At 48.1% G+C, this 27597-nt stretch overlaps 11 protein-coding genes across 11 annotated transcripts; 4 read left to right on the forward strand and 7 right to left on the reverse strand.

The window, feature by feature from the left end:
- F9C07_2281839 (multidrug/pheromone exporter, ABC superfamily) lies at nt 1–7338 on the reverse strand. The gene is made up of 9 exons (XM_071510527.1): nt 7110–7338; nt 7032–7056; nt 6694–6978; nt 6593–6629; nt 5531–6544; nt 3011–5484; nt 1203–2967; nt 290–1135; nt 1–222 (listed from the first exon to the last, which is right to left on the reverse strand). The coding sequence occupies exons 5-7, from the start codon at nt 5965–5967 to the stop codon at nt 2105–2107; spliced, it is 3774 nt and encodes a 1257-aa protein (XP_071364974.1). The 5' UTR covers nt 5968–6544; nt 6593–6629; nt 6694–6978; nt 7032–7056; nt 7110–7338; the 3' UTR covers nt 1–222; nt 290–1135; nt 1203–2104.
- F9C07_4809 (uncharacterized protein) lies at nt 892–2059 on the forward strand (the record flags this gene model as incomplete). The annotated part of the gene is made up of 2 exons (XM_071511270.1): nt 892–1135; nt 1203–2059. 2 exons carry the CDS (start codon nt 892–894, stop codon nt 2057–2059), a joined length of 1101 nt encoding a protein of 366 aa, XP_071364973.1.
- Nucleotides 6262–7216, reverse strand: F9C07_4811 (putative polysaccharide biosynthesis protein). The gene is made up of 5 exons (XM_041285275.2): nt 7110–7216; nt 7032–7056; nt 6694–6978; nt 6593–6629; nt 6262–6544 (listed from the first exon to the last, which is right to left on the reverse strand). Exons 1-5 carry the CDS (start codon nt 7152–7154, stop codon nt 6481–6483), a joined length of 456 nt encoding a protein of 151 aa, XP_041144435.2. The 5' UTR covers nt 7155–7216; the 3' UTR covers nt 6262–6480.
- Nucleotides 7339–8097: 759 nt separating the features above from the next.
- F9C07_2230686 (ankyrin repeat-containing domain protein) lies at nt 8098–9657 on the reverse strand (the record flags this gene model as incomplete). Its single annotated transcript, XM_041285279.1, has 1 exon — nt 8098–9657. One exon carries the CDS (start codon nt 9655–9657, stop codon nt 8098–8100), a length of 1560 nt encoding a protein of 519 aa, XP_041144436.1.
- Nucleotides 9658–9991: 334 nt separating this feature from the next.
- F9C07_1392608 (guanine nucleotide exchange factor) lies at nt 9992–12395 on the reverse strand. Its single transcript, XM_041290764.2, has 7 exons — nt 11988–12395; nt 11854–11928; nt 11731–11807; nt 11524–11682; nt 11360–11479; nt 10470–11308; nt 9992–10422 (listed from the first exon to the last, which is right to left on the reverse strand). The coding sequence occupies exons 1-7, from the start codon at nt 12013–12015 to the stop codon at nt 10326–10328; spliced, it is 1395 nt and encodes a 464-aa protein (XP_041144437.1). The 5' UTR covers nt 12016–12395; the 3' UTR covers nt 9992–10325.
- F9C07_2149874 (Rap1-interacting factor 1 N terminal-domain-containing protein) lies at nt 10252–18490 on the forward strand. The gene is made up of 8 exons (XM_071509225.1): nt 10252–10422; nt 10470–11308; nt 11360–11682; nt 11731–11807; nt 11854–11928; nt 11988–15700; nt 15748–16012; nt 16061–18490. The coding sequence occupies exons 6-8, from the start codon at nt 12777–12779 to the stop codon at nt 18110–18112; spliced, it is 5241 nt and encodes a 1746-aa protein (XP_071364975.1). The 5' UTR covers nt 10252–10422; nt 10470–11308; nt 11360–11682; nt 11731–11807; nt 11854–11928; nt 11988–12776; the 3' UTR covers nt 18113–18490.
- Nucleotides 18491–18584: 94 nt separating this feature from the next.
- On the forward strand, nt 18585–19667 carry F9C07_4815 (apospory-associated protein c; the record flags this gene model as incomplete). The annotated part of the gene is made up of 3 exons (XM_041290762.1): nt 18585–18830; nt 18899–19225; nt 19281–19667. 3 exons carry the CDS (start codon nt 18585–18587, stop codon nt 19665–19667), a joined length of 960 nt encoding a protein of 319 aa, XP_041144439.1.
- A 120-nt stretch (nt 19668–19787) lies between these two features.
- F9C07_1392318 (amino acid transporter) lies at nt 19788–21877 on the reverse strand. Its single transcript, XM_041290765.2, has 3 exons — nt 21443–21877; nt 20765–21390; nt 19788–20715 (listed from the first exon to the last, which is right to left on the reverse strand). The coding sequence occupies exons 1-3, from the start codon at nt 21541–21543 to the stop codon at nt 19925–19927; spliced, it is 1518 nt and encodes a 505-aa protein (XP_041144440.1). The 5' UTR covers nt 21544–21877; the 3' UTR covers nt 19788–19924.
- Nucleotides 21878–22227: 350 nt separating this feature from the next.
- On the reverse strand, nt 22228–23434 carry F9C07_2064139 (uncharacterized protein; the record flags this gene model as incomplete). The annotated part of the gene is made up of 2 exons (XM_071508694.1): nt 22228–22267; nt 22320–23434. The coding sequence occupies 2 exons, from the start codon at nt 23432–23434 to the stop codon at nt 22228–22230; spliced, it is 1155 nt and encodes a 384-aa protein (XP_071364976.1).
- Nucleotides 23435–24660: 1226 nt separating this feature from the next.
- On the forward strand, nt 24661–26045 carry F9C07_4817 (uncharacterized protein; the record flags this gene model as incomplete). The annotated part of the gene is made up of 4 exons (XM_071511271.1): nt 24661–24703; nt 24747–24851; nt 24906–24934; nt 24990–26045. 4 exons carry the CDS (start codon nt 24661–24663, stop codon nt 26043–26045), a joined length of 1233 nt encoding a protein of 410 aa, XP_071364977.1.
- Nucleotides 26046–26133: 88 nt separating this feature from the next.
- F9C07_1392463 (RING finger protein) lies at nt 26134–27127 on the reverse strand. The gene is made up of 2 exons (XM_071508062.1): nt 26940–27127; nt 26134–26880 (listed from the first exon to the last, which is right to left on the reverse strand). Exons 1-2 carry the CDS (start codon nt 27026–27028, stop codon nt 26223–26225), a joined length of 747 nt encoding a protein of 248 aa, XP_071364978.1. The 5' UTR covers nt 27029–27127; the 3' UTR covers nt 26134–26222.
- Nucleotides 27128–27597: the final 470 nt, after the last annotated feature.

Below are 27597 nucleotides of genomic sequence, written 5' to 3' on the forward strand. Positions count from 1 at the left end.
CTTAGAAAAAGGTGAGCAGTCAAGTCACTTGACACACAGCTTCTACAACACAAACCATTTTACGCTAAGTGAGACATACTGCATATATAATACTGAAAGGCAAAATGTACATATTAACAGCACTTATATGATGCGCTGTTATTCACATGTGCCGTTTTGAATACCTCTACAATGCTTGAGGAGAGCAACAATCTGACATCCTCCACTTACTGACCATCTCCTGTAAGACTCCTACTTGACTACCTCTTTCTATATTATACACCATACCAACATCATCATGATTTCTAAGATTTATTACTCCATGTCGATAATCTTGGATCAAAGGTAATATTTTATATTGTATATTAACAATGCAGACACCGGCTGGTCAAAGCATCCACAGAGGATTGCTAAATATGGCGACCATATTTTACTAGAGGACTAAATGTCCTCTTAATTGTATAGTAAGTTTCTATATTATGTGTTGGGATCAGGGTTCAATGCATGACTTGACGCCATATAGTGTTAATGTACTCCTTTATCTACTAATACACTTGGAAATGTACTGTAATGCTACACGATATACTATGTTCCATAGAATAATCGACGCTAGCAGGACACTTGTACGCAGATCTAACCTACTCAACACCCATTTATGCTTTTCTTTCCTCATACTGAACAACAATCCTTATTATAGGAAGACAAAAGGTACCTTATAACAGATACCTATCCATGGTTCTGACCAAAAACCCCACACCCTACGATAAAATAACTCAGGTACGCATAATTTCGTCAACTTCCTCAACGGAGTAAAAATGACATAACACCGGAATTCATCTGCCTGATAGCAGCCTTATAATCAACAGTTTCCAGTAGCAGCCAATTTCCCTCATAACACTCTACATCGCAATCATGGGCAATTCACAAAGTCGGTCCAGAACACCTGCGGAATGGTGTGACTACTATGAAAACAGGCTGTGCTGCATAGCATGTGGGATACAGATCAATGAGTGTTTTAAAAGGGAGATACTGAAAGAGCGAGATGACTGGAAGCAATCAGCCAGATGGAGAAAATGCCTTTTCACAACAGCTGCTGAGCTGGAACATATGTATTTCAAAAAGAACCCTTTACTGTGGTCCTACTACTACCGCATAAGTTAGTCTTTGTTTCATTTTTTCTTCTAAGGTTAAAGTTCTCTTCTAACAGATACTAACTACAATAGTACTCGTCGAACCCCAAGGCGAGCGTTTGTCAGGAATATGCCCGAGGCTCTACAATAAAAAGAACATTAACCGTGTCCCTGTTGATCCCCACCAAGCCCGCATTTTCGGACTGGCTAGGAAAGGGAGTGGGAACGTTGACTTTCGCGTGGCTAAGGTGGCTGTGAACACTGAGCCGGACAGGCCGAAAGAGCGCATCGGATATCCTATCCATGCACACTGCTGGGTGATCCTTGACCGTGTGATTGGACATGAGATGGTCCAGAAGCATCTGCGGGAATTCACCCGAGCTGTGGAGGCATATTGGTCGCGTAATAGGATATACTGGGGTTCTATACTGGGGCATGATACTTGCTGTGGGATATGTTCATTAGAAACTTGTCACCAATGGCCCCTCTTTCATTTTTCGGGAAGCCCCTTGAGGATCCCTGGGATACTGGGATTGATTACGAAGGCTACAGAATGTACGGGCGTGGGCCGCGTGGAACTGCGACGGGATTCGGTGATCGTTAATCCGCCTTTGGATGTTGCAATACTCATCGTCGATCAGATTTATGGGAGTCGTCCGTGTTCATTGGAGATGCTGAGAGATACGCGCAATTTACTAGAAGCTTTTCAGTGGAAGTTGCCTGATACATACTGGCGAACGCGGTGCGAGTCTCGGTTGGTGTTTGAGATGGACGACCTGATCAGGGAGAATCGTCCTGTCAATTGGAAAGAGTTCTGTCTTGGGCTGGAGGAGCTTCTATTAGATAAGGATTGGTTCTGCAACAGTGGTATGAGAATTCGGCTACGAACTTTGACATCGCTCGGAGGTATCAAGGAGTGCTTTTTAGACCTGGTTGATCAGCAGGCTTGAGCCTTGGTTTTATTGGTTGCTTGAGATTTCTCCTATCTAATGTCATTATGTCCTATGTTGATCGTTTATCAATGCTTGCAAATGAGGCCTTTTTGCCAGTGTTTTGTATGGCCCACTGTCGACTACACGTCCTTGCTCTAGAACAACCACATTATCTGCAATGGCCATCATTTCATTTGCATGAGTGATGATGACCACTGTGAGGCCTACCTGCGACGCCACTAGCTTCTGCGCAGTATGTCGGATGATTTCAGCACTGGCCGGATCAAGGGCCGATGTAGCTTCATCCAGAATCAAAATCCGAGGTCGACGGACAAGTGCCCGCGCAATCACAACTCGCTGCGCTTGCCCACCGGATAACCCAACTCCGCCATCTCCAATAACGGTAGAGTAGCCTTGCGGAAGGGATGATACGAACTCATCAATCCCCGCTGCCTTTGCTGCATCGCGGACGTTGCGTGGATCCCGAAGAGGTCCTTCCAGTCCGTAGCTAATGTTGCTTTCAATGGTGCCTGGGAATATCGTCGGTTGCTGTGAGACGATCGCCACAACGGAGCGAAGCGTCGGAGTGTGTAGATCGCGTATGTCAACACCCCCCAGTGAAATGGCTGGCACACTATCGGAAGCGGGCGTTTCTTCCAGAGCTAATAGCAGAGCGGCTATGGTAGATTTACCTGAACCTGAAAGGCCCACAATTGCCGTACATGAGTTCTCGGGGATGGTGAAAGAAACGTCTTTCAGGACTGGTGTATCTGGACGCGATGGATACTGGAAGTTCAACCTGGTGATCTTTACCGGTGTTGGCGTTGCGACGCGTAAATATCCTAGACGCTCATGGGAAGCTCCCGCAAGATTCGCCAGCTGTAAGAGCCTGGACCCTCTCTCTCGAGATACACTGATTTGCGGGACTGGGAAAGTTAGCGAAGCCTACAGGTAGATGAGAATACTCACTCCAAGAAAGTACCACAATTGCATATCCAATGCTGAATAACAGCATCGAGAGAACTGTCATGATATCCTCGACGGTGTATTCTAAAACCGACACCAAAAGTCCTCCGTAGTAGATAATCAATGCGCTCACGAAGACGATAACAGACTCGACCAGCCCAAAGAGAAACCCCGTATAACCCGCCTTCCGCAGCCCCGTTGTGAGACATTTTAACAAGGCTTTCGTATGTTTGCCTTGGAAGAACGGCTCTAGCGTCAGGGTACGTACGGTGCGTATCTCCGAGAACGTCTCGACGAATACCTCCGACGCTGCACCCCTGGCCTCGTTACAGCGTCTATCCCACAGTCCGCTGATCCGTTCAAAACCTCTTGTGATTGCGTATACCACAGGCCCAACTGAAAGCGCGACCAGAGTCAGCTTCCAGCAAACAGCCAGGCTCCATACGGTCGCTATCACGGCGATCGAAGTTGCAACCAAAGCGTAGCCACCGAAACGGCTAAGTATCTCTCGCATTTCTTCGCCATCTCGGGCCAGGCAAGCGGTCAGCTGTGACGGACTGTTTTCCTCCTCGAACCATTTCTTCGGCTGAGCGAGAACTCGCCGGAAGGCTCTTTTTCGGAGGCAATCCACCCAAGCTTGGCTACAAAGACTGAGAAGATAATGCATAAAGAAGGACACCATACCGTCGGATATCGAGACCCCCAAAACAGCCAGGGCCCATTTCAGAGCGCTCCTCTTGTTGAAGAATGTCACTTGCAGTTTCGATAAGAAGTAAGCGAATATAGGGGTGGTGCTCGAGTGGCAAAGAGTAAATAGAACCCCAAGGAGCAGAAGAACACGTTGTCCGACTGTCAAATTAGGTATGATCGTGAGCATTATCTGGAACAGAGACTTCATCTGGTCTTTGTTTTTGCTTGATTCATGCCGAGTTCCTCGATCAGTAAAATCAGCTAGCTGCACTCCATCTTGCAAAGTCTCTTGCGGGGTGGGCACTATTGAAAGCCGGCCCATAATCACAGAGGATATACGTCGGTTTTTATCATGCGGCATGTCAGCGGACTCTGAGAGTATGCTGTCGCCACAGTTATCCAATTGGTAGTCTTCCTCATTGGATGGAAAGAAGTCCTCATTCCCTAGGACTTTCTCAAGCTCATATCTATACCCAGATTGTACCACTGAGCCTTGATCCAGGACATACACAAAGTCTTTGTCCATGATGTGCGACATGTCGTGCGTGATGATGATGGTTGTTTTCCCTTTACGCCACTCTCGGATTGCTCGGATCACCTCATGACGATTCGCCCCATCTAGAGCGCTTGTAGGCTCATCCATGATCAAGACCGGCGTATCTCTTAATCTAGCCCTGGCAATTACAATTCTTTGTTTTTGGCCTCCGCTCAGAAAACTACCGCCATAACCCACACACGTGTCGATACCGTTCGGCATGTGGTCGATTACGCTTTGTAGCATCGCCAGATCAATGCATTCCTGAACATCTTCTTTTCGAATTTGGTCATAGTCGTGCCGTCCAAATGCAATGTTCATGAAGATCGATTCGTTGAAGAGAACGCTCCGTTGTTCGACCAGGGTGAAATTGTTTCGAATCCAGCTCTTGCTCAAAGTTTGTATTGGGTAGCCGTCTACTAGAATCTCACCGGAGGTTGGGGAGTATATCCTAGTGAGTAGTTGCCCTAGGGTACTTTTCCCAGATCCACTCTTCCCAATGACGAATGTTGTCTCCCCAGCTGGAAAGAAGAAGCTTGCCGAGTTCAAGCTGAGTCTCTCGGGCTGAGATGAGTAGGAGAAACTTACATCGCTCACTTCAATATCGCCATCGCAATGATGGGGATATACTGCTCCCTCCATTTCTTTCGGGCCGCCGCCTTTGGTCTGCCTATTCAAGGTCTTTTTTAATGCGGAAGCTGCAATCGCACCTTTATCTAGTACGATTACTTGAGTCATGATAAATTCAATTGACTGTGCTGCGGTGAGACAAGCCCAGAACGTCCTCAAAACGTCACCGGGTGAGAGCCGTCCAGACGTTGCCAAAGAGCTGCCGTACCAGAAACCCTGAACAAACATGCCGTATGTCATCAATCGAATGAGCGCTATCTGAATGGAGTTTAACCGCGCCTGTTTAAGGAACTGCGACGCAGCCCCGTCGATTCTGTTCGAGAAATTGTGAAGTTCAAAGGCTTCCCCGTTCAGGCACTTGACCGTATCGATCGAAGTGGTGGTGCTGTTGACAACCTTCGAAGCGCTTGCCAACTCAGCCTGCTGTGCTTCAATATTCAACTTCATCTTGGAAGAGATAAACGAAGCCATGGCGGAAAAAACCGGTATCCCTGCTAGCGTGACCAGAGAAAGGTTCCAGGAGGTACAGAATGCTAGAGTCAGGGACCCGATAGCTCGGAAACTATATTGCAATAGCAGTCCCAAAGGCTGGGATGTTGATTTTTGCAACTCATAGATTTGGCTATGTGAGGTTAGATAAGTATAAAACGACCCGGGGTATGACTGACGCTTGAAGACAGGATAAAAATGTCCGGGTTCCATCTTGTTGTGTTTCAAACCATTCCTGTTCTTTCTGCAGAAGCCCGTCGAAGAGGGTGCCGCGTGCATTAGCGACTTGCAGTTCTCCGAAGATTATGAAAAGAATGAAATAGATGCTGTTGCAGAACCAACTATAAACACCCAAGCATGCCAGTTTGATACAGCTCGTTTTTGTCTTTTGAATTAGTTCGTGGGCAGAGATTTGATCGCTACCAAACAATGCCAACGAGTTGAACGCCTCCCCAAGGAGCGTAGCAAAAACCGGAGAGCTGGCACTGGCTAATGCTGCGAAAAGAATGGCAAAGCAAAGAGTTGGAATGTGCTTTTTGGTGGTGAAGCTGAAGAGCGACAGCCAGCTCGGCTTCCAGGCCAAGCAGCGTTTGAACTGGACAAGTATACCTGTCATGGTGTAGGTCAATATTCCATGGCTGTCTGAGCAGATTCTTCAGCATCATGAGTCGATACAAAACATAAATTGAGGTGGATAGGCCAGCCACAGACAGAAGTCATCTAGAGTCATTGTAACAAATTTGACTTTAGTATTCTTTTGTTCCGATATGGAGGGGTTGTGGGGAAGTAAGATAATGGGTTGGGCTGCCATTGTTCTTGGTTGAGTCGGCGGCCATCAATGGTCCCGTGCCTGTTCAACACAATCGTACCAAACTACCTACACAGACATCCGCAATGTATGTACACTTTTGCTTTCAGAAAGAGAATTTCTATAAAAGTCGAGGGTAATCATTTATCAGATGTCAAAACCATCTGGACCGCGCTCCGGCCCTACGTCCAGAGACGCTATAGTCTACAAATTGAGTAGATAGCTCCGCAGACTCCATCTTTGGAAGTCAGTCACTGCTGGTGGTCCGAGATTCCCTCGACCAGTAACCGGTTCGGCGAACGTAAAATAGAAACACTGGGCTTACGAGCTGGACTTGCCCTTCTGTGCCCGCTCATAGATCCAGTCATTAAGACCGGCACGGTTTCTGCAATTGTCAGTACTATGAAGCCAATCCAAAGTTGTCGGTGCTCACCTGGCGATTTCAACGGCATAGAACTGCATGCGCACGGCTGTTTCTTTGTTAGCCCCGCGTTGCCCGACGGCACACTAACAAAGTAAGACGGGGAAACCCACCAAAGATCGTAGTATCCTGGTCGTATTCAAACTTGGGGTTGGAGCGCAGCATAGTGCCGAAGTTGAAGTCGTCAATCGTTTTTTCGTACTGCTTCATCCAGTTGCGCCACTTTTCCTTGCCTGCCTTGCTCTTCATATCATCCTCGTTGAGGGTCGCGGCGGGATCGAAGTCGGGAAATTCTTTCTTGAAGCTCTCGAGGATTTGGTCATCCATCTTTGTCAACCGAAGCTTCGAGCCTGGGACCTTCTCGAGAATTGACCAATAGGTCATCAGATGTTCGACAGCTGTGGAAAGTAAGCATAAGGAGCGGAGGTAAAACGACGGGTTTGCGACGTACCCTTGACCGCGAACTGCTTCTCCATCTACAAAGAAGGTCAGCATCCAATCCAGATCTCAGAGGCGCAAGGGAACGTACATCCTCGAAGTTCTCGGCCGTCTCGGGGTCAAATTTCTGCGACATGTTGGGCGAATGTGATGGGAATAACCAAACAAAAGTAAATGAGCAAAGTCAAGCAATCTTTGGTGTATCAACAACGTTTCGTGGAGGTTCGTGAAGTTGGTCGAATGAATTGCCCCGCGCGATCTAATCTTTTCTGCCGGCGGAAATTTTGCAGTCCCACTTTATCGGTACGTCATTTAATCCACCTTCTGTACTGAGACATCTGAACAACATTGTTTTTCACTTTCCCGGCTTAATAGAGTCTCTGTGAAGGCAACGATAGTATTCCTATCCATTCTTAAATTTCTCTTTTCGGTAGGTATCTGTCTATGTATTAAGTGCGAAGTTTGACTAGTAGGCACAAATGTATAGCTTACTAATCAGCACAATTACATGAGTAATATCAGTCGACATCAGCGCTTAGAGGAAGAAGGTTGATCCATGGTAGGACTATAGAAAATAAATAGAGAGAGCCCAATTTGCGATTAGTAGATCACCAAACCTTGACACCGACTAACGGGGGTGGAATGTTGTCAAGTGGCAATTTGGATAGCGACAACGACATTCCTTGGATTTACAGCGATTGAGCACTACTAATATTTTTATACGTTCACTGAAATGGGCTAAACAAATAATAGGCAGGAACTATGACTAGCAAATGACCATCTCGAGATTCAGACATGGCTATTTCATTAACAAATGCAGTATTTCCTTCTCAGACTACACTATAATTTAGCTCAATGCTAGTCTCCAGCGTTCAGCTTGATGTATTATTCGACTAGGGCAATATACAAGCGAGAGATGCAAGACTGGGAGATATAACAACGTCGAATCCTTGGAGAAGCACAACATATGAGTGTACTGCGAGAGAGACATTGTCAATACTTCCAAAACTGATTAAATTGTTGTACAGGAGGCCATCCCCCTATCTTTTACATATCTCAATGGATCAAAATTGGCATAATCAATCAGAGTCTGATACGGTCATAGAGCTTAAAAGCTTTACCACATCGGTCTCTCCTGCCTTAGCGGCTAGGTCTCGTGCGGTCTGCCCACTGTCATCTTTATCATCTGCGGAGGCTCCGTGGCCAAGAAGGAAATAGACGTCGTTCCTGAGTCCGGCTTTGGCCGCCATATGAAGCGCAGTCTGCCCGAACATGTCCCTAGCAAAGACGTCTGCGTTCCTATTCACGAGTAATCTCAATGCATGGCCTTTGGAGGATACTGCCCGATGCAGAGCAGTTCGCCCATAGTCGTCCTGCAGGTCAATATCTGCTCCGTTTTGCACCAGGAAGTCGACCATTTTGCGATGGCCGCGCTCGGCAGCCTTGTGCAAAGGCGTCTCTCCAGAATAATTTGTCACATTGATATCCACTGTGCTCTCCAGTAGTAAGGCTACCATGCTTCTGGAAATCCCGGATGCTGCAATATGGAGTGGTGTATCACCAAGGTCGTCTTGTGCATCAGGTTCAGCGCCACTCGATAGTAGCAATTCTGCAGTACTATCATGCTCATATCGCACGGCATGATGCAGAGGCGTCTTGCCCTCTTTATCAAGCTCGTTCACGTCTGCGCCCATCTGCAGGAGGAGAGTAGCCAACTCAACATCACCATTCCTAGCCGATATATGTAGGCTGGTTTGACCGGAGTTATCCTTCACATTGACATCTGCACCTTTCTTCAGTAAAAGCTGCAGCATCTTCATCATACTGCGTTTGCTTCTATCATACATGACCAGTGTCAGCACCAATGGCAGGCCAAGCTCTCCGGAAGGTGTGTTCTTATCCGCGCCTTTTCTCACCAAATACCTGACCACTTCAGTATGTCCTTGGCGCACAGCTTGATACAATGGTGTACCATGCAGTCCTTGTGTCTCACTGTCGACAGGAGGATGTGCTTCCAAGTTGGCACCTTGTCGCACCAACAATTGCACGACTGGCAAATGCCCGTTTCGGGCAGCCCACCACAAGGGCGTACGGCCAGCGGCATCTGCATCATCGACGTTGATTCTCCCGGAGTCAATGAGCAACATGACAACTTGAACATGGCCTTTATCCGCGGCCCAGAGCAACGGCGTCCGGCCATTGGCATCTTTCATTCCAGGGTCGGCGTTTCTCTTCAACAACAACGCCATTAACGTCGGCTTTCCCTTCTCGGCAGCCCAGTACAATGGTGTATTACCATTCAAATCTGGGATGTTTGGATCGACTTCACTGCGCGCCAGGAGTTGGCTCACCACTCCTTCATGTCCGTTTTTGACAGCCCAGCAAAGAGGGGTCTGGCCGAGCTTAGTATCCCTCGCGTTCACATCGACATTTCCGCTGGCCATCAAGAGCTGAACTACTTTCTCATGACCTTCTTCTGCGGCCCAAGAAAGTGCACTTCGACCATCTTCATCCTTACAATCCAGAGCCACGCCAGGGGTGCCGAGTAAAAGTTGCACAATCGACTCATACCCTTTACTGGCAGCCAGAAAAAGCGCAACCTCGAATTTGCTTTTGGGGCCAGGAGTTTCAGACGCCATCTTAGGATGTGACCAGGTTAGATTATTCCTCAGTCCATCGGATAGACTTAAACAATTTCTATTTCAGGTATGGTCGTAGAAGGGTGTCAGAAGGCTATGTCATTTTTGCAACCCACGGGATGTGCTGTGGATCAAATATCGGGCACTTTTTTTCTTCGATAGCATTCTTTGTGAGCTAGCAGAGGGGCAAAATTATGGCATTAATTCAGGTTTCGACGCCACGTGGGTTGCGTTCACTGGTTCTCTAGGGTGCCCACTTGAGACGAGGTCCCTTGTCTTGTCGGTGGGCTCATCCCGGTTCCGTTTCGTATGATGTGCATGGGATGCTAACCTTTACCCTTTTGGAGCGGGGACTTGTGGTGGGGGATCGTACCAATATTAGTGTATTCAAGGCTCTTGCTTCGATTTCCACTTCTATGAGTATAATATTTCTTCGCTAAGAACGTGCTTACCTTCCTCATTTACCAATGTACAATTTCTGGTGGGAAGACTGCAGATCTCCCTCAACCATTGGGCATGAACCATTGCTATACCCGAAGCTTATTAGCCTCAGCCTTGACACGAAACGAAGGAAACTCTATTGGGTATACTTTGCTTTAGACTACTTCATGTTAAAGTTTCAATTACATATCTAACTAAAATTATAATACAACACAAGAATCAATCATTTAATCACTATCCGAATCAGGTAATTCTTCCAGCCTTCCCTCACGGACAGCCTGCGCGACGGGGTTCTCCACCTTGAGGATACCGTTGGCTCTGGCCCTAGTCAGGGTTAGCATTAGCCCGTATGAGCAATAGGATAGACTTACCTCTCGAAAAGCACAAACAGTCGCTCGGCCTCTCTCTCCTTCTCTTCCTGGGACATCGGTGGACCCGTATCCTGTTTCTCTGCGGCCCATCTTTGACCGGTGATGGGGTTGATCTCAGGGTCGAACCTTTCTGCGGCGAACGCCTCTCCGGCAGTCTTAGGGATCTCCATGCCACGGGTGGCGAGTAGTCCTGCAGCAAATCCGTATCCGATATTCTTCGTAAGGTTTTCAGCATTCTTGCCAGAGAGCACAAACATAAGCTCTGAAATGGCGGTTTTCAGATTCGGGTATGGCGCGGTGGAGAGCTTTAGTAGCTTGGAAGAAAGCGTGTCAGATTGTCCGATAGGCTGATTCCTGTCGTTATCCTCTGGCAAGAGTAGCCACTGCATGTATTTACGGGGCCCATCCGGCGCCAATTCATGAATGGTAATGAGCGAGTGAAGAAGTGGGATGGCCTTGGTCTCAAGCTCCTCAGGGCTGTACAATGACGTGGCATGGTCCAAGATATTGATCAGCTTGTCAACATTGCAGTTCTGATTGAACGTAGGGAACAGTGGGTTGCTGTCAAAAGGCTTGCCTTTCTTGTTTTCGAGGTCAAGAGTAGACAAGCAGTTGAGGAGGTAACTAAGCAGGCCATCCAGTGGTTTAGCGGGGATTTCAATACGACTGATCATCTTGAATATATGGGGAATTGAAGGCGCAAATGTTGCAGACAGGTCCGGATAGATCTTGGACACGTTGAAAATGAGCTTCAGTGTGTCGATAAGAGCGAGCTCGTCGATCTGAGGTAGAGGCTTTTTGAGTGACTTTGGGAACTGCTTAGCATGTCGGACAATTTGCTATAGAGCTGGTTAGCAACGGCAACGGGTCATGGAGCGGGTAATCATTACATAGTTGACATTATCACCCAGCCCATGTTTATTCACAAGATTGTCAAAGTCCATGGTTGTGTCGTATGTGGATAGAAATAATATCCGGCTGATGACCATTTCATCCTCCGATGAGTCGCACTGAACCGTCAGCTTCCGTAAGATCATAGCTGCGAAAGCCATACCTTGAGTTTCTCTGCTAGTTTACCGCCATGGCCAGTATCTGCGAACAGCTGACGCATCTTGGGATCCAACAGAAGAGCATTTGCAACGCAGCGCAAGGCAGCTCGTCGGATGTCTACAGATTCTCCGTCGACACCATATTTTGCCAAAATTTCCATTCCCTACGTAGCTGTTAGTACAAATACTCCGGGAAATAGAGCAGAACGCACCCTTTTTGAATATATGGGACCGGCATCAGCTGGATTTGTGCCATGTTGTCTCAACTGCAAAAGTAGCTGGACCTTCACTATATCATGGTTAGATGTCGAACATACTAGCTTATGGGTACCTACCAGTGCTGCTAAGCTTTTTCTCATTCAAGTCTTTTTCTAATGAGCTCAGTAGTTGGGTGACTTGTTGCAGTTTCTCTGATCATAACAGGTTGGTCAGTGTCATTCATGATTGCTTTCACTTTGCTTGCACATACCTGCACCTCGGAGTGTCTGGAAGTCCATATTTCGCGTTGTCTTATGTCTCAGGGGTATAAAGCCGTCGTTGAGTGTGTTCTCACTCTGTGTAACGGCCTCAGCTATCAGGACCCCTACAGATAAGCGACCTGTGGAGGCGGGGTCTATTCAAGCAAGAGTCCAAGGTCTCACAGTAGATCTAGCGCTGTGAGCGGGTTGAGAGATGTCCACAAGATCACTGGTGTTTCTGAGACAAGAGCTACATTGCAGATGGACAGAATAGAATAGGCGGGCAGATCAACCCCACCGACGTTCATTCAATCATGGTTAGCCGCTTTCTCCGCAAAGACGGCAATGGCGTTTCTTCATATGCATGTATTCAGATTAAAAAATCCTGTTAAGTCCTTGAAATTCCCTTTTCGGAAGAGATACTTCCCTCTTTTGAAATCCTCAGTTATCGCTCATACTCACTTCATGTGCTCAATTGGGAAGGTAGTAAAGATCTTTTGCTGCCTTGACACCTGACCCTAGGCTCACGGCCTTACTGCCCCAGGCACTGAACGCGCCACTGCCACTTTACGCGTGATTTACGCCACAGGCGCGATTTCGGACCAGGGGCGCGTCTTTTTGAATTGCGAGTCTTGGCGCCGCCTTAGGAGATCGACCTCGCAATTGCTTCAGATCGCCGCAGAAAGGCTTCAACCCGGGCAATGGATATTGCGGTCTGAGTTTACTGCTGCCCTGTATCGCGATGTTCCTGACCTTCCGTCCGATCCCATCCTTCTCCTCGTCGCTCGACCTTTTGAAACATGGTGCAGGCTCTCGGTCCTTTGTCTGCTCGTCCGCCTACTCCACCCAGGACATCACGTACTGAACTAAATCATACGCAAGATACCCCGATTACCGTGAAGACCTCGCATAATTCCCCGTTACCAGCAAAGGAAAATGGCAGCCTCGCCAGTCGCAAATCCAAGCGGGTGAACTTCTCGCCATGGCCGAAATCTCACCCGAACAAGTCAGATTTGAAGGCTTTACCTCCTTCGAATGAATGCAAACCTTCAAAATCGATTCTCAAGGCGACCAGCTCACCCGCACCTGTCAACTCGCCTCATGTTACATCTTACACGCCGGAGTCTTTTGCCATGCTGCTAGAGTCGATCACGCAGCAATTGGCCGGTGAATCGGTCAGTTCAAGACTTGACGCCTACATGCAGTTCTTCGGGGCGTTGAGAGCATACGATGGACTTCCTGGAGGACAGGAAATTGCAGACAAGCTTGGTCTTATAACACAGTTCATCCAACGGGATGTGACTCGGGACCTTGGGACTGGGGGACCCTCAGATACCAATCTCGTTACTCAGGCTCTGAAGCTGGCCACCGCTCTAGTATGGCACACCGAAATATGTGCCCAGCTGCCGGATGACTTTAAAATCTTTCTCGTCGATCATTCCATCAATGGCTTACAGGATGCCAAACTGCCCAAATCCGTGGCCACCCATTATTTGTCGATTCTGTCAACACAGACTTTCCATGCGAAGATAATGAACAACGCTAGACTCAACCGTTTGATGAGCGTATTGCACGATATCACCAACAGGGTTAATGGGAATGCAATCACCCTACAGCGGTTAGCTATATACCAACGTATTCTCAACCAGAACAAGTCATTGTTCATCTCTCAAACAGCGCTATGGATGAACCACCTCATATCGGGCTTGCTTCATCATATCAAGGACGTCAGAATAAAGGCCATCTCCCTCAGCTATCAAACTTCCCTGGCATTCGGCCCAAATCCCATTCTATCGAAGAATATTAGAGATAATCTTGACCGCCCCATCGGTCAGGATAGGAAACTAGTGCAGGAGGTCAGCGAAAGAATGTCGCGGATGATGTCAAGTGCAGATACCGGCGTACACGTACCTCAGATTTGGATTGCTGTTATCTTACTTCTTAGGAATAGGAGATTGACCGTCGATCATTGGGAGCATTTAAAAGAATTTACTACTCCACTGCAGAAATGTTTCAACTGCAGTGATGGGCAAACCAGAGCGCAATCCATCATTGCATGGAACCGCTTTGTTTGTGTCATCGGGCCGAATGACGCAACAAATCCTGCGGTTTTGAAAATACTGATCAGGGCAATCCTCTCTCAGCTCGAGCGAAGGAGCCAGAGTAAGCTGCCCTCACAGCCTAACCAAATGGTGCTGTGCAGCTATTACAATCTCCTGTATTATGCCTTCCGCCCGTCTGCGTCTTACCATCATCTGGACATCGTGTGGGAGGAATACCTTGCCGTGCCCTCCTCGACCACATTTAGTATGGTTCCTGGCTTAAGCGACAAACTAGCCCAGGTCTTATCCAATATGTTGTGGAGCTCCCAGGCGAAGGTTTGGTTGGAGAATAAAGCCAATGAAAGCAATCGCCTTCTCCCGGAGGAGCTGCCTTCACTTGATTGCAGATGGGTACGGTCCAGGATCACCGCTGTATTGAAGGTATTCGAAAACATCTTCAGATCTTCCACCTGGTCCGATGACATCGAACAGTCAAGCATCGCCGCTGCCTGGGTCAGTCTTTCTCGAGCCCTGTCGTATGCTTCCAGCAAAGAGATTACCCCGTCTCCGGAATCAATGCAAGCAGTCGCCCATATGCTCGGTCTGCTCCAGCGCCTTTGGAAAGCTGGCCCTTCTTCACTCAACGCCATCGAAGACCATGCCTTGGATAAGTTTTTCGACCGATTTAGGTTCCTGTCGACGACCATGATTGTCTCACTTGGAAGCATTCCATTCACCGAGAAACTCCTCCTGAAGACAGCCGATGAGAAGTTCCAAGCTGCCAATACACCGACACATCGGCCTTTAAGAGTTAACACGAGCCTCGACAGCCCTATCCTACATTTTCTTCGACTGGTCAGCGATGTGTCCGGAGTCCGGGAGCCAACTGCTTCGTATCTGCGCCTGATCAACGATACTCTTAGCGCTGCATGCAAGGGCAGAACGGCCAGGAGCTCACGCTTAGAGCTTCTCAGGCAGTGCGCAGATTTGTATCCATGTGAAACAGAATTTTCTTTCCGAACCCATAACTTCGCCCAGGTAGGTTGGAAGTCAACAGCACGTCTGGCAGCGGATTCTGTATGTTCTTATCCGATTGAGTCCGCCCGCGAGCGTGACGGATCTGTTTTGCGCGACTACGATAATGTTATCAAGATCCTCTCTACGGGATTGAAGTTTTCCGACACCATCCAGGAGTGGGATCAGCTTGTGGACTCCCTTATTCGCGTTGTGCGAACCGAGAAGGGTGACGATGCAATCGCAACAATGGTTGTAGAACCACTCTCTGAGTGCATGATGGCGCTCAACGTCCGGGATACCTACTTGCCGGCCGCCTCCTTATTAAACCATTCTCTTTCCATCACATACTGCCTACACAACGTTCGGAACACGGGAGGACCAGTGAGTGGACCAAATCAGCGTGCCAGCGGCAGTTCGATATTCCCCGCCAAACTAGTTGAACTAGTGAATCGGATCCTTCGAGAGTCTTATGGAGGCTTCGACCCTACAGTCACCAATGGCATCGCGGACTTTTTAGAATCGTTCACGTCCCTTTTAAGCTCTGGTGTTCCAGAATTTCGCTCTGCGATCCTTGAAACTACTCAACAACCCCTTGCTCTTTGGTTAAAGGATGACGTGCGCAAGATCAACGTTGAAAGTGGCGTGGAAAGCAGGATCATCACTGCGGTAAGTTTATTAAGCAAGGGATGTGAAAAAGTACTAACAAGGCCAAGGGCCGCGCTCTCTCGTCCGCAGTCATAAATATTTTGCAAGCTTCTTCACCCCACAATGCTTCCTGTCTGCAGAGGTTTGAACCTGTTACATGTTCAGGCCTCGAGTCCTCCCACATGTCTATCGCGAAGAGATTTCTCGATTTCTGGAATGCTTCATTTGGACAACAAAAGTCACACCCATATCCCGAATCTATATCTCGTGCGCTGCAGCAGCTTGAATCGCAGATCAAGCTTCAGAACTCGGGACAGGCACAGGGACAACGGCAGGTACGTGGTTTGATATTCGCTTTGAATTTATATACTGATTGGTTCCAGGCTGAACTCGAGACAACATCCCTTGAATCACAATCATCGAATAGCAATAGGATAGATATGTCTGAAAAATCCCGCATAGCGTTTATCCTGGACCATCCAGTGGAGCCATCCTACCCTGTGGGCTTTAACTCATCTCCTGTCACGAGAGTCATTGAACCTAGAGTTGCGGAACAGCCAAGTGAGGCACGACCTCGCCGATCAGCTGAACCCAATGGATCAGATCAAATTGGTGTTGAGGATGCTTCAGTCTCATTTCTTCCAACCAGCGAAGAACCCAACAAGCGTACGGATGTATTTTCGATGATCGAGAATCTCCGCTCTTCCTCACCCCCCACAAATACACCAAAGGAATACGGGTTCATGACACCTCCGCAGTTACGTGGTCTGCGTGGTCCCGATCGTGGGTCGGGAACACCTCAAACGCCCACTTTGCCACCTGTCATAGCTGACAATGAAGACGGCTTTCTCGGCTCTTCTCCAACTCCTGGTATTAGAGGTCGAACACAGTCTGTTGGATCGCAGATACCATCGTCGTTATCAACACCAGCAATGGACTCTCGCTTTGACAGTGACCTTCCATCCTCGCCTCCTGAGCTCAAGTCACAGGGTGCAAATGCCCGCAACAAACAGATATCTCTGAGCACTACAGCTGTCGAGAACAGAGTGAGCAAGAAGAAGAAAGCTAAGAAATCTAAAAGTTCGGCATCGAAGGATAAGAAACGATCTGACAGTCAACATACGCAATCTGAAGAGGCACGCGAAGGTCCCAGTCAAGCAGGAACACCGCTGAGCAGTCGTCTCCGTTCATCTACCGGCAAGACACCCAAGGCTGACGCGCAAAGTACGACGGAACCTCAGCCTAATATGCCCCCCATGGGTGAATCAAACCTTGCTGCGAACGCTTCAAATTCTAATCACGGCTCTCCTGACAAGCCAATGTTCTCTAAATCTACTCCTAAGGACGTCGCCGTATCTGGTGAAACCACGGACGGTCTAGACCCTGCTTCTGACTGGATCGCGGATTCTTTCAGTGACGACATGGAGACGCAGATTGCGTCTCAACTAGAGCAAGACCTAGAATTTGCTGTCGATTCGGATAAACCAGATCAAGAACAAGAGACGGGGCTTCCGTTTGAACCTCCGTCTGAACCTCCGATGACAAGGAAAAGGAAAAGAGATGAAGAAATCGCGTCAACACCTTCTAGTAAAGAGCGACGTCGATCGACGAGACATTCTGCGAAGGAAATAGATAATGCTGATCTCGAGGAACCTCGGAGCACCCGCTCAAAGAAGTCAATGTCGTCGAGCAATGCCCAACAGGTTGCATCTTCACCAGCTGGGTCAGCGCCGAAGAAGCAAAAGCTCCATGCAAAAGGCGCTGCCGATGATGCACCTGCCAGTCTGCCCGATCTACAGCAGGGCAATCCCGGCACTACTAAGGTCAATGAGGCCACTGACTCGCAGAAACGCAGGTCCTCCCGCCTGAGTGGTCACTCCCCACTGGCTGTACCAAAAGAAGACGCAACTCCCAGGAAATCACCTCGGAAAGGTCGTTGGCGCAAGCGAAACGCTAAGCGTAAAGGCAATGCATCAAGGGAACCATCTCCGAGGCCAGAGGCTCACGCCGAAGAAATTGCTACGGCAGCTTCTCATGATAATCACGAAGAAGAAACACAAGAGGGTTCTTTGGAACACCATGACATTCAACACCCCGAAGAACCTGCCCCGGCCGCCGAGAAGACGGCTACCGCTCCTACAAGCGAGAAGGAACCACCTACCAACCAAGAACCTAAAAACGATATCAATATAGGAAACGCGGACGTCGATCCCGTTTTCCGAACAGGAAAACAAGCCCTCTCCCGAACAACCCAGATGGATGCCCATCCAGATAATGTCAGCGGTGCAACAGGAATTATCACCTCGTTCAGAAACCTGCTGGACGATATTAAATCGGCCACCCTGGACCGAGATGCGATTCGACAAATTGATGATCTGATGTTTGAAATCCGGGTTGAAACGGGCGAGGCCTTAAGGAGACATACTGGTTAATCTTTCATATGCATAGCGAAGGCGTTGAATTCTTTCATGTTATCTTTCTATATCTTATTACTTGTGTTCAGACTTTCCTGGTTATGTCGGAAAAGGTCATTATCATTTTGTGATGTTATTCTTTTGAGATCCTCTTTTGTTGGTTTGTCTACTTGTCTCTGTTTCTTTTGTTTGGCACCGCGCGATGGAAGGCTATGGTAATTGATACGTACAAAAAGGATATTGGACGGGACATAAGTGTCGGTATCTGGTATCCATGCATGAATATATTCATTTATAGAGAGCCACTGTTATTTGTTCCTTCGGTGTAATGCGGTTACTGGGTATTCTCCTATCGAAGATGATATAAGGCAGCCCCACGTGCCCCACCGTTGTTGTTCTGCTACTTTTCGGTGGTCCCCCGCATTGCATCAATCGTCCCGTCACCTCTTCAAGTTCTCATATTATTGCTTGGTTATAGTATCCATCTACAATGGACCGTTCTAACAAGCCTTCGGCCATCGGCGTGGGTGCATCTGTGCCTCAGCCCACCATCTCCCTCCGCGACAATACTGTCGAAGCCACGCTGCCCTCCGGCGAATCCGTTACGATCCACCTGTACGGAGCTACTGTCACTTCCTGGAAATTAGCAAATGGCAAAGAGCAATTATTTGTGAGCGAGAAGGCTCATCTTGACGGTTCAAAGCCAATCCGCGGCGGTATCCCCGTTGTGTTCCCTGTACGTCCACTCAGGCTCGAATTCAGACCGCACTCTATAACTAACCAGATCTGTTGGTGAATGTGTAGGTCTTCGGTCCTCCTCCTCAGAACCATGCCACCTCCTCCCTTCCACAACACGGCTTTGCGCGTAACAGTACTTGGGAATTCTTGGGCAAGTCATCATCGGAATCCCTAGGCAAGGATCGCAGCGGAGATGGCTCTGTCAAGCTGGACTTCGGTCTCTCCCGCCCCATGCTCACAGAAGATTTCCAGAAGGCATGGCCGTACGACTTCGGGCTGGTATATAGCGTTACTTTGACCAAGGAGAGTCTGGAGACGTCTCTCCAGGTGCAGAACAAGGGTAGTCAGAATTTTGACTTCCAGGTATTGATGCATACGTATCTCAAGATCGACGTAAGTCCCCATGCATTACGGATCTCATCTTCAAGCTCTAACATCTCGGTACCAGGACATCTCCGATATCCGCGTCAAGAACCTCGAATCTAAGACCTACGTCGATAAAACACAGAATGCTGCCGTCATCACCGAAACCTCCCCTGCCGTTGAGATCAACAAGGAAACCGACCGCGTGTACCAATCATTGGACCCCAAGGTGCCTATTATTGTTTCGTCCGCTAGTGATGATAAGCCCATTTTCTCCATTACCAGGGAGGGACTGAATGACGTCGTTGTGTGGAACCCGTGGATTGAAAAGGCCAAGGGCATGGCTGACTTTGGTCCGGGTGAGGCATACAAGAACATGATCTGTGTTGAAGCAGGCTCCGTGGCTGGATGGCAGACTTTGGAGGCCGGTGACTTCTGGGAAGGCGGACAGTCCATCCGGCCGAGACTGTGAAGGGTTTCGATCTAGTCTGACTTTCTACGATAGATGGCTAGATAGCTGGCAGCATCGTCTCTCTTCAAGCTTGCAGGTAAGAAATATGCGCCAGGCGCGACAGAGTACCTTATCAATTTTAATGGCGTTGTAAATAGATCGCCCAGGACGAACTCTGAACTTGAAAATACATTGACGATTTCGGTATTGTGTTCTATGACTATATGTGCAGTCTGATATATACAAGCTGCTTCCCCCAGGTTCTAGAGACCAGTAATCTAAGTCTTTCCCTCCACAGGGCGATCCGATTCGCTCAAAAGCCGTAGAGCAGCATCCTTGCTATATTGAGGTCCCCTGTAGTCACGCCTACCGCGAAAGAACCACCAGACCGCGGTCATAGCCATCAACCCTACAACAATGACACTAGTATAGTTCATATCACGCGCTGTCGCTGGAAGAACGAGCGGAAAACAGAAGAAAACCACAGTCACGATAATATACACAACAGCAACAGCATTAATAACAAGCCCGAATTGCCCCAAATAAAAAGGACCAGGAACGATATTCTTCCTGCCCGTCAATACATGCGGAAGAATAGCCCCAAGGTAAGACAACGTGCTCAGCACGATATACGAGGAAATCAAAGCCTGGAACGCAGTTGTGCTGCCAACATATATACACCCGAGACACGTCACCATGGTACTCACAGCCACAGTTGCACGAACAGGGGCATTGAGTTTCGGATGTACTTCGCAGAAATAAGAGGCGAATGGAGTTGCATTGTCCCTGGCCAGGCTCCACCACATACGCCCACCTGTGACCAAGGTTCCGATTAGAGTTGGGAAAGTGGCGAGGAAGAGGACGGCGATTAGTCCGATTGCGCCTGCGCGGGATCCGGTGGCTTGTTTGTAGATTTCGGCTGTTGGGAAGACTGCTATTTCGCTGTTGAAGACGGCGTCTAGGTCTTGGATGGAGTAGAATAGGGCGATTAGGTATATGAATGCTGTGGTGAAGGCTGTGAGCATCTGGAGCATGATGCCCTGGGGGACCTTGATTTCGGGGTTTGGGACTGTGGATGGAATCAATAGAATGCTTTTGAGGTGGACGGGAAAATGTACCTTCTTCGGATAAATGCGAGATACAATCGGGCACTCCGACTGCGAAGGCTGCATTTAGTAGTCCGGTCATGAAGCTGATGCCATCTGGCCATCGGCCGGTGTTGTGGAAGTTTGTCCACACTTCGGGACTACTTGCATGTTTCGTCGGCATCACTGCCAGGATGATGACTGTCACGATTAACCCACACATTGAAAGTAGCAGGGCAATTCGGTTTATCAGAGGGATGAATCGATTCCCTAAGCATACTATGCCGCAACAGATCCAATTGACTAGCTGGAAGACGATAAAAACCTGCCATGGTTGCCATTTCATGCCAGGACTCCGGAGCAGATGCATAGCCACGATCTCATTCCCCATCATTGAGCTGATAGACGAAGCGGAAAGAAGCCAGGCACAGGCATTGAGATAGCCGGTGAAGAACCCGACAATTCGTCCATGCTTTTGACTTAACACCGATGACCAGTAGTAGACTCCTCCAGCGGATGGCATCGAGGAGGCGAGCTCGGATAGAGAAGCAGAGATCAGTGTGTAGAAGACGCTGACGAGAATAAGTCCATAGAGAACGGCCATTGGCCCTCCATTTTGCAGAGCTGCAACGATTGTACCACCTGTTGTGGCCCAAGAACTGCAGTCGTCAGCTACTAGTATCTCTTCATGTGCTATTCATCATCACTTACTTGGCAATGATGATCCCTAAGCTAGTTAAACTGACGAGATCGAAGTTGCGGACTAGCTCCTGCTTGTGTCCCAGTGCTGACTCTAGTCGAGCTGTGTCCATTATGGGTTATAGCCAGAGAAATTGGAATTGGCGGAGTTCGTGACCGTCGAGATAACCACACTGCAGTGTATGACAAGAGATAAAAGGAAAGCTAGAGTAACAGTATCTTATTCTCCATAGCCATGCAAGGGTGCCATATGGTTACCACGTGAATAAGCGTGTCATATAGTTTCCGAGGCAGATTGGTCCAGAATAGGCAGTTTTGAAGAGAAAGGGATGTCCAATACGATGTGTAGACCCCACGCTGATGCAAGGGACTCGAAGATTATAAATCGAGAAAAACCTTGACGTTTCGCCACAGAAATCTAGACATATATGCTTTAGGAATAATATAGGAGCTTCATCATGTACAAGGTAACTGCCTGGAAATATGTGCTATGGCACTACCACGGAGTATGTTCTATGTGCCGACCAACGCGCATATCTGACTCCCGGCTAATCGCTGTCTAATAAAGACCTAATGTTAAAGGTATATACAAAGTTGAAAATAGAGCTTTTAATAAGCCTTCCACAAGACATAGTAGGATTAAGGGGTCCCATCAGGCAGCACTTCCGTATACTGTCTTTCAATTTGGGCATCATGGACTGTGAAAGAAACTCCGTTTTCAAAACAAATTGTACTCAGTTCCTTTGTGATTTCGTATATCCAAGATACCAGCAGTGATGAAGGCTCTGGATATATCTTCAAGCATTCACTTCTTTCTTGAGATGATAAATTGGGGTTCTGAAAAGTCCCTTCAATACTCAGTTGTTTGAGCAGAGGGAATATGACATACGATGCCTGGACATGCGATGCCTTAACCAAACTGCACAACCCTGCCACTAATACCTCATGTTTACCCTCATCCCTACCCATATCAGCTATATAGAGAGATTCAAGGCACGGAGGTAAAATATCCACCAAAGGAGTGCGCAGCCTATCACCAACAAGGATATCCATACTTAGTCGAAGACGTTTCAACGCGGCATAGTCGCTCAACGACCCAAAGCTCTTGCTATCAATCGTACCAGAAGAGACTCCCCAAAAACGATCCACCGAGAGCTCTTCCAATGTGTCTTTCCTTGCACCGAGGGACTGGCTGAAAGCTTCAACGTCTAGCCTAGAACTGTCGTGGTGTGAATATTTGAATGATTCGAGGTTTTTGCACGGCGCAATGAGATCATGACAACCATTGGGCATACAGCTCTGTACTATCTCAAGGTGTTCGATCGGGGAGCTCTTCTCTGGTAGCTGGTCGGCCGGCACGAAGCCACCGATGACCATCTGCGCCTTTAAGACTTTCATTGATGGGAGTTGATAGAACGGCCTCAGTTTCCGTGAAGTGTTGCCCCTTCCACCCGACTGAATCAGTTTGATATGGACCTGGCGAAGACCTGTAAAGCCCGGTCTCCCATCAACAAAGGGCATTTTCCCAGCAACAATCGCCTTTAGCATTAGATCGACGCAATGCACCTTGTTTCCTACCCAGAAACATTCTAGTTCTTCGAGATTTGGAAGAAGGTGAAGAAGCAACGCCATCCAATACTCCCCATTCTGATTCCCTTCTAATTGGGAGATCCAATGAGCTCTTTCGCTTTCAGAGTGACTGATTTCTCCTATCATATCCTCCAAGGTCTTTCTTACGAGGCACCCTACCCAGCGCGTTGGCTCGGGCTTTCCGACTTTGAAGCAGCGTACATTCTTGGCCAGATAGCGGTACTTATTGAATGTCAAGGTCAATGGGATCAGATACTCTGGACTGCATCGAGGTAGTTCTATCGATGAGAGTAAGCGCGGGGACAACAGTTTGTAGAACCGTCGACATAATCTAGCTAGGTTCAATCGCTGTTGATAAGTTTCAAGATGATCAAAAATGACAAAAATAAGCTCAAGCGGCAAGGACAGTAACATATTGCAGTATAGAGCGAGTGCTGGATAGTGAGAAATTTGCGCATCATTCTGTGTGTTATAAAATGATATCCAACTTTCCACTCCACTTGTGAGTAATTAAACTAAATCGTGCAGATCGCTGATTGCAAGTCCCCACCTGCCTGTATTTAGATAAATCCGCTCATTAGCCGACAGGAAAATGCTACCGACGAAATTGATTCATGTTCACAGTGTCGAGCATACAGAAGAATTTATCCTGTAACCTGATCATCTCACGGCTGTGATCTCAGGACTCCACCGGGACAGCAACGTGTCAATTTGCAACAGAGGGAAACTTGTCAGAGCCCCTCCATCCTCAACGCGAATATCGGCACCTATCAGAATACCGCAACGTGCCTCACCGCTATTTGTTATCGTTGACAGGTAGAATCCGCGTGCCGACTTGAAATATGCAAAGTCATCAATCCTCGGTCTTCGCGACGGTCCTGGGTTATGTTTCGTGATGAATTCATATCACCACCGTGTAGAGACTTCATGCAAGGCGACGCATTGTGACCAACGGCTGGCACTGTCCAGCCTGTCAATGTCTAGAACATCCTGAACTTACTGAAGGTCAGGAAATTGAACACTTCTCCGTGAAAGTCAGCCCATGCTTCGCTTAGGCAAACCTAACCGGTCGAGCAATGCAGATATAGTTCGCATGCAAGCCCTCGCTGCCTTCAGCATTCCAAGGAACATAAGAATTACCCCCGAATAATTTAACACCCCTTGTTTTAGAGACATTGGAGGGTACGTGGCAGATACATGCTGAGGCTGGACCTGTGGTCTATCTCAATCTCGGCACAAAATCTTATGGTAAATTTACGCAGGCCTGTTTCACTCCCAGGGTAAATACCGTTGCGCGGCACCTGACAATTAATATGGACGACGTTCACTCGTGCCACTGTTGTGATATCCCTTGCATATCTCTCCATTCCCTTACTTCCACCACTTGGCACGATCAAGACACCCATGTGCCGGGTATCGCAAATGACTCCAGTAAAAATGCTCATAAGCGAGAAACATACTGCACTGTATCCAGGAAACAAGGAGATTTTGGTCCCTTTTGAACCTGCTAGTGTTGACATCTTTAAGTCCAATGAAGTCCATTGTATGTCCATGTATGCCAACCCGAATATGTCCTATCTCTTCATAGACAATACACACCTTAGTCCTACCTTAGAGAGGCGTTATAGGCTGTCAACAAGATGGGGAACGTGTCGCCCACTCCCCGTCAGCTTCTCACCGAGGGTTTGATTTTATGGAGTATTGGCGTTGTGCTGTTCATTGGTAGAATGTACGTACTACCAGTGCTATCAGCACGGAAATCAGCACATCTTACGCCGGTCATCTAGGATTTCTCGTTCCATTGCCGCTGGTTCGGTTAAGAGGTTGTCTTGTATGCTTTCGTTCTTTTTATATGCTATAAACTACGCTGACTGTGTGTGGATAGTTGACGACTATGTCATGACGGCAACTTTTGTGAGCTTCACTTGCATACTCTTGATAATGAGAATCTAATACTTCCGCATTCTAGATGATCTATACTAGCTTATTGATTCTAATCCAAGTGTCCTCGAGACATGGAACGAATCTCTTTCCCACGGAAGAGACGCAGCAAATCCTCTCAGATCCCCAGCAAGTCAGAGACCGAATATACGGAAGCAAGATTGTCATCGGCCTGGAACAATGTATGCTGTTCTCGACGTGGGGCGTTAAGATATGCATGTTGAGCTTGTTCTGGCGGTTGACTGCGAATATCCGCTTCCTACATCTCTACGTCAAGGCTATCGCCGTCTATGTCGCCGTTGGCTTCGTTGTGATCATGGTCACCTACTTCGGAGTGTACTGCAGGCCTTTCGAGCAGTACTGGCAACTTCCAGTGGAGAATATACAGTGTGCAACCTATCAACACTATTCCATTACTCAAGCTGTCTTTAATATCTCCTCCGACGCTGCCATGCTAGTTGTCCCCGTCCCACTACTCATGAAGACTCAGCTAAAAGCTAGGAGAAAGTTCATTCTGGTCTGTATCATGAGCCTGGGGGTATTCACCATCTTCGCTGCGATACTCAACAAGGTATATAACTTTTTAAGTCCTCTTACGACGATGTACCAGATATGGTACATCCGAGAAGCAAGCACGGCGATATATGTGGCAAACTTGATCTGCCTCTGGCCGCTCCTGCGCAAATTATTTGGCCTGAAGGCGTTCCAGTTCAATAGCAAGCATTACCGACATCATGGTGCTCATCTGATCAAGGAATCACCCGGCGCCTCGCAGTCTCCAGGGACTACAGTCAGCTCACAATCACGACCATCCTTCTCAATCCCACGTCTTCATTTGAGCAGGCTTGGAAGCGGGAGGACCGTCCAAAACGTTGTGCACAAAGGGTCTGACGAAATGCATCCGAGCCCGGAAGCAACGAACAAAATGTCGCTCACTCGCCTGGATACAAAGGAGGCCACTCATCAAGAGAAAAAAGGCCTTGGAGAGCCGGGCCCCACCACTCTGGAGACGCATGCCTCGTATGACCTTGAGGCCGGAGATATTGGGCATATCGATTACCACTCCAGCTTGAAGTTTGGGTAATGGCGCAGCTGACAAGGCCCCCTACTCCTCAGTCCCACCAACAGGAATAAACGGCCAATATCTGACGCAACAACGGATCTCGTGCAATGCTTAGCAAAACCTGCATTGCCGGCTTTGACCTTATACCGAGCGGAAGACTCAAGACGTTGCGCATATTGACAATGCATCGATATCGTCTCAGATTGTCCTGGGGAAAACGTCACTTCTAAGCATTGCTGCCCTTGGCACGGCAAGAACGGGGAATATATGTGCAACCGTTTCCTCCCTATTACTTGCTTCATGATCACCGAAGCTCTTATTGCACAAAGGACAGCTTGCACGTCGCTTTGTGAGCCAGGGATCCACGCAAGAAGAGTGGAAAATGTGGCCGCATGTCAGAGGCCGAATATATGTTTCACCTTCAAAAGAATCCATGCAAATCGCACATAGGCATCCCGTCTCGCTGGCTGCATCATCAGTGTCGTGCTCACAAGCATTCCCTGAGCCGCGAACACGTTCCTGTGCCTTGTCTATTTGAGTGTCTGGAGCATTCTCAGCAGAGTTTGTCTTTTGGACATGGCCTTCAGGGACGGTAATTGCTATCTCCTTGTCTTCCAGACCATTTTTGGGGTCTTCTGACGCCGAACTAAGCGATCCAATAGTCTCTTTCGCTATACTCTCCTTTCTACTTCGACCTGCCCACCAGTCGCTGTACTTCATCAACGGGAATTGCTTGTCGACCTCGCCGCTTGAGATAACCGTAGATCCGCGTCGAAAGGGAACACTTTCAAGATCCAAGAAACCAGCATTCCGTCGGTCACGACGAAAATGGCGATACCTGAGAGCAATAACTAGCCTATTGAGCGGACGCCAAATCAACACAGGGGTCTCGCGATCTACGATGAAGCAACATACCAAACACTGATCACGAGAAGACCGGCGCAGACAGGTGCGAGGTAACCGAGGGGAGCTGCGGGAGAGTGCTTGTCAGAATGATCTCCCATGGTAAATATGACGCGATCGTCATCAGTTGGACCACCAGAGCTACATCAATGAAATGGCTTAATACGCATGGGAATTTATTGTATCACCTGAAGGATAGACCTGTTTTCCTTATGGTCTTATAAGGTCTGGCAACTGTGGAGAAAAAGCAAAATCAGACTTTTGAACGCTCTGCCGCATGAGGTAATGACATATGTATAATGGACAAAAGATACGAGCTGGTGGTGTGTCAATGGGCCAAGAACCAACCCCGCAGACTACCAGATCATGACTCGTGGTTCCGTGCCCTTTTAAGCTGCACAGCCATAAAGGACTGGGATGATCATTGGATTACGAGCTCCCTCCGGCTCCGGGTCCTTGGTCCGTCGGGCTGTCATGTGCCAGCTAGTTGTCCACATCCAGACTAGTCCTCGATGTAGCTTTCTTCATCTATCAACTTAGTCATGATCAATACTGGCTGGCTCGTCTTTTTACTTCATATGCTTAGAATGAAAGCAACCTTGTCGGTCATAAAGACTGAAAGATTATATATAATGTTACATAGCCGCTACAGTCCTTAAAGATACACTTC

Source organism: Aspergillus flavus, chromosome 3 (assembly GCF_009017415.1).
Source record: "Aspergillus flavus chromosome 3, complete sequence".
Classification (NCBI taxonomy): Eukaryota; Fungi; Ascomycota; class Eurotiomycetes; order Eurotiales; family Aspergillaceae; genus Aspergillus; species Aspergillus flavus.

Excerpts from the sequence above, each read along its gene's own strand:
- F9C07_2281839 (XM_071510527.1), bottom strand. The coding sequence starts at position 5,967 with ATGACAGGTATACTTGTCCAGTTCAAACGCTGCTTGGCCTGGAAGCCG. Across the intron at positions 5,485-5,530 it reads TTTTTATCCTGTCTTCAAGC|CCAAATCTATGAGTTGCAAA; the intron begins GTCAGTCATACC and ends AACCTCACATAG. Across the intron at positions 2,968-3,010 it reads AATTGTGGTACTTTCTTGGA|TCCCGCAAATCAGTGTATCT; the intron begins GTGAGTATTCTC and ends TAACTTTCCCAG.
- F9C07_4811 (XM_041285275.2), bottom strand. The coding sequence starts at position 7,154 with ATGTCGCAGAAATTTGACCCCGAGACGGCCGAGAACTTCGAGGAT. Across the intron at positions 6,630-6,693 it reads CCAGGATACTACGATCTTTG|CCGTGCGCATGCAGTTCTAT; the intron begins GTGGGTTTCCCC and ends ACAAAGAAACAG. Across the intron at positions 6,545-6,592 it reads TATGCCGTTGAAATCGCCAG|AAACCGTGCCGGTCTTAATG; the intron begins GTGAGCACCGAC and ends TGACAATTGCAG.
- F9C07_1392608 (XM_041290764.2), bottom strand. The coding sequence starts at position 12,015 with ATGGACTTCCAGACACTCCGAGGTGCAG. Across the intron at positions 11,929-11,987 it reads CCAGACACTCCGAGGTGCAG|AGAAACTGCAACAAGTCACC; the intron begins GTATGTGCAAGC and ends TGTTATGATCAG. Across the intron at positions 10,423-10,469 it reads CTGTTTGTGCTTTTCGAGAG|GGCCAGAGCCAACGGTATCC; the intron begins GTAAGTCTATCC and ends AACCCTGACTAG.
- F9C07_2149874 (XM_071509225.1), top strand. The coding sequence starts at position 12,777 with ATGGTGCAGGCTCTCGGTCCTTTGTCTGCTCGTCCGCCTACTCCACCC. Across the intron at positions 15,701-15,747 it reads GAAAGCAGGATCATCACTGC|GGGCCGCGCTCTCTCGTCCG; the intron begins GGTAAGTTTATT and ends TAACAAGGCCAA. Across the intron at positions 16,013-16,060 it reads GACAGGCACAGGGACAACGG|CAGGCTGAACTCGAGACAAC; the intron begins CAGGTACGTGGT and ends ACTGATTGGTTC.
- F9C07_1392318 (XM_041290765.2), bottom strand. The coding sequence starts at position 21,543 with ATGGACACAGCTCGACTAGAGTCAGCACTGGGACACAAGCAGGAGCTA. Across the intron at positions 21,391-21,442 it reads TTAGGGATCATCATTGCCAA|TTCTTGGGCCACAACAGGTG; the intron begins GTAAGTGATGAT and ends TGACGACTGCAG. Across the intron at positions 20,716-20,764 it reads CTCGCATTTATCCGAAGAAG|TCCCAAACCCCGAAATCAAG; the intron begins GTACATTTTCCC and ends TTCCATCCACAG.
- F9C07_1392463 (XM_071508062.1), bottom strand. The coding sequence starts at position 27,028 with ATGGGAGATCATTCTGACAAGCACTCTCCCGCAGCTCCCCTCGGTTAC. Across the intron at positions 26,881-26,939 it reads CTTCTCGTGATCAGTGTTTG|GCTAGTTATTGCTCTCAGGT; the intron begins GTATGTTGCTTC and ends TCCGCTCAATAG.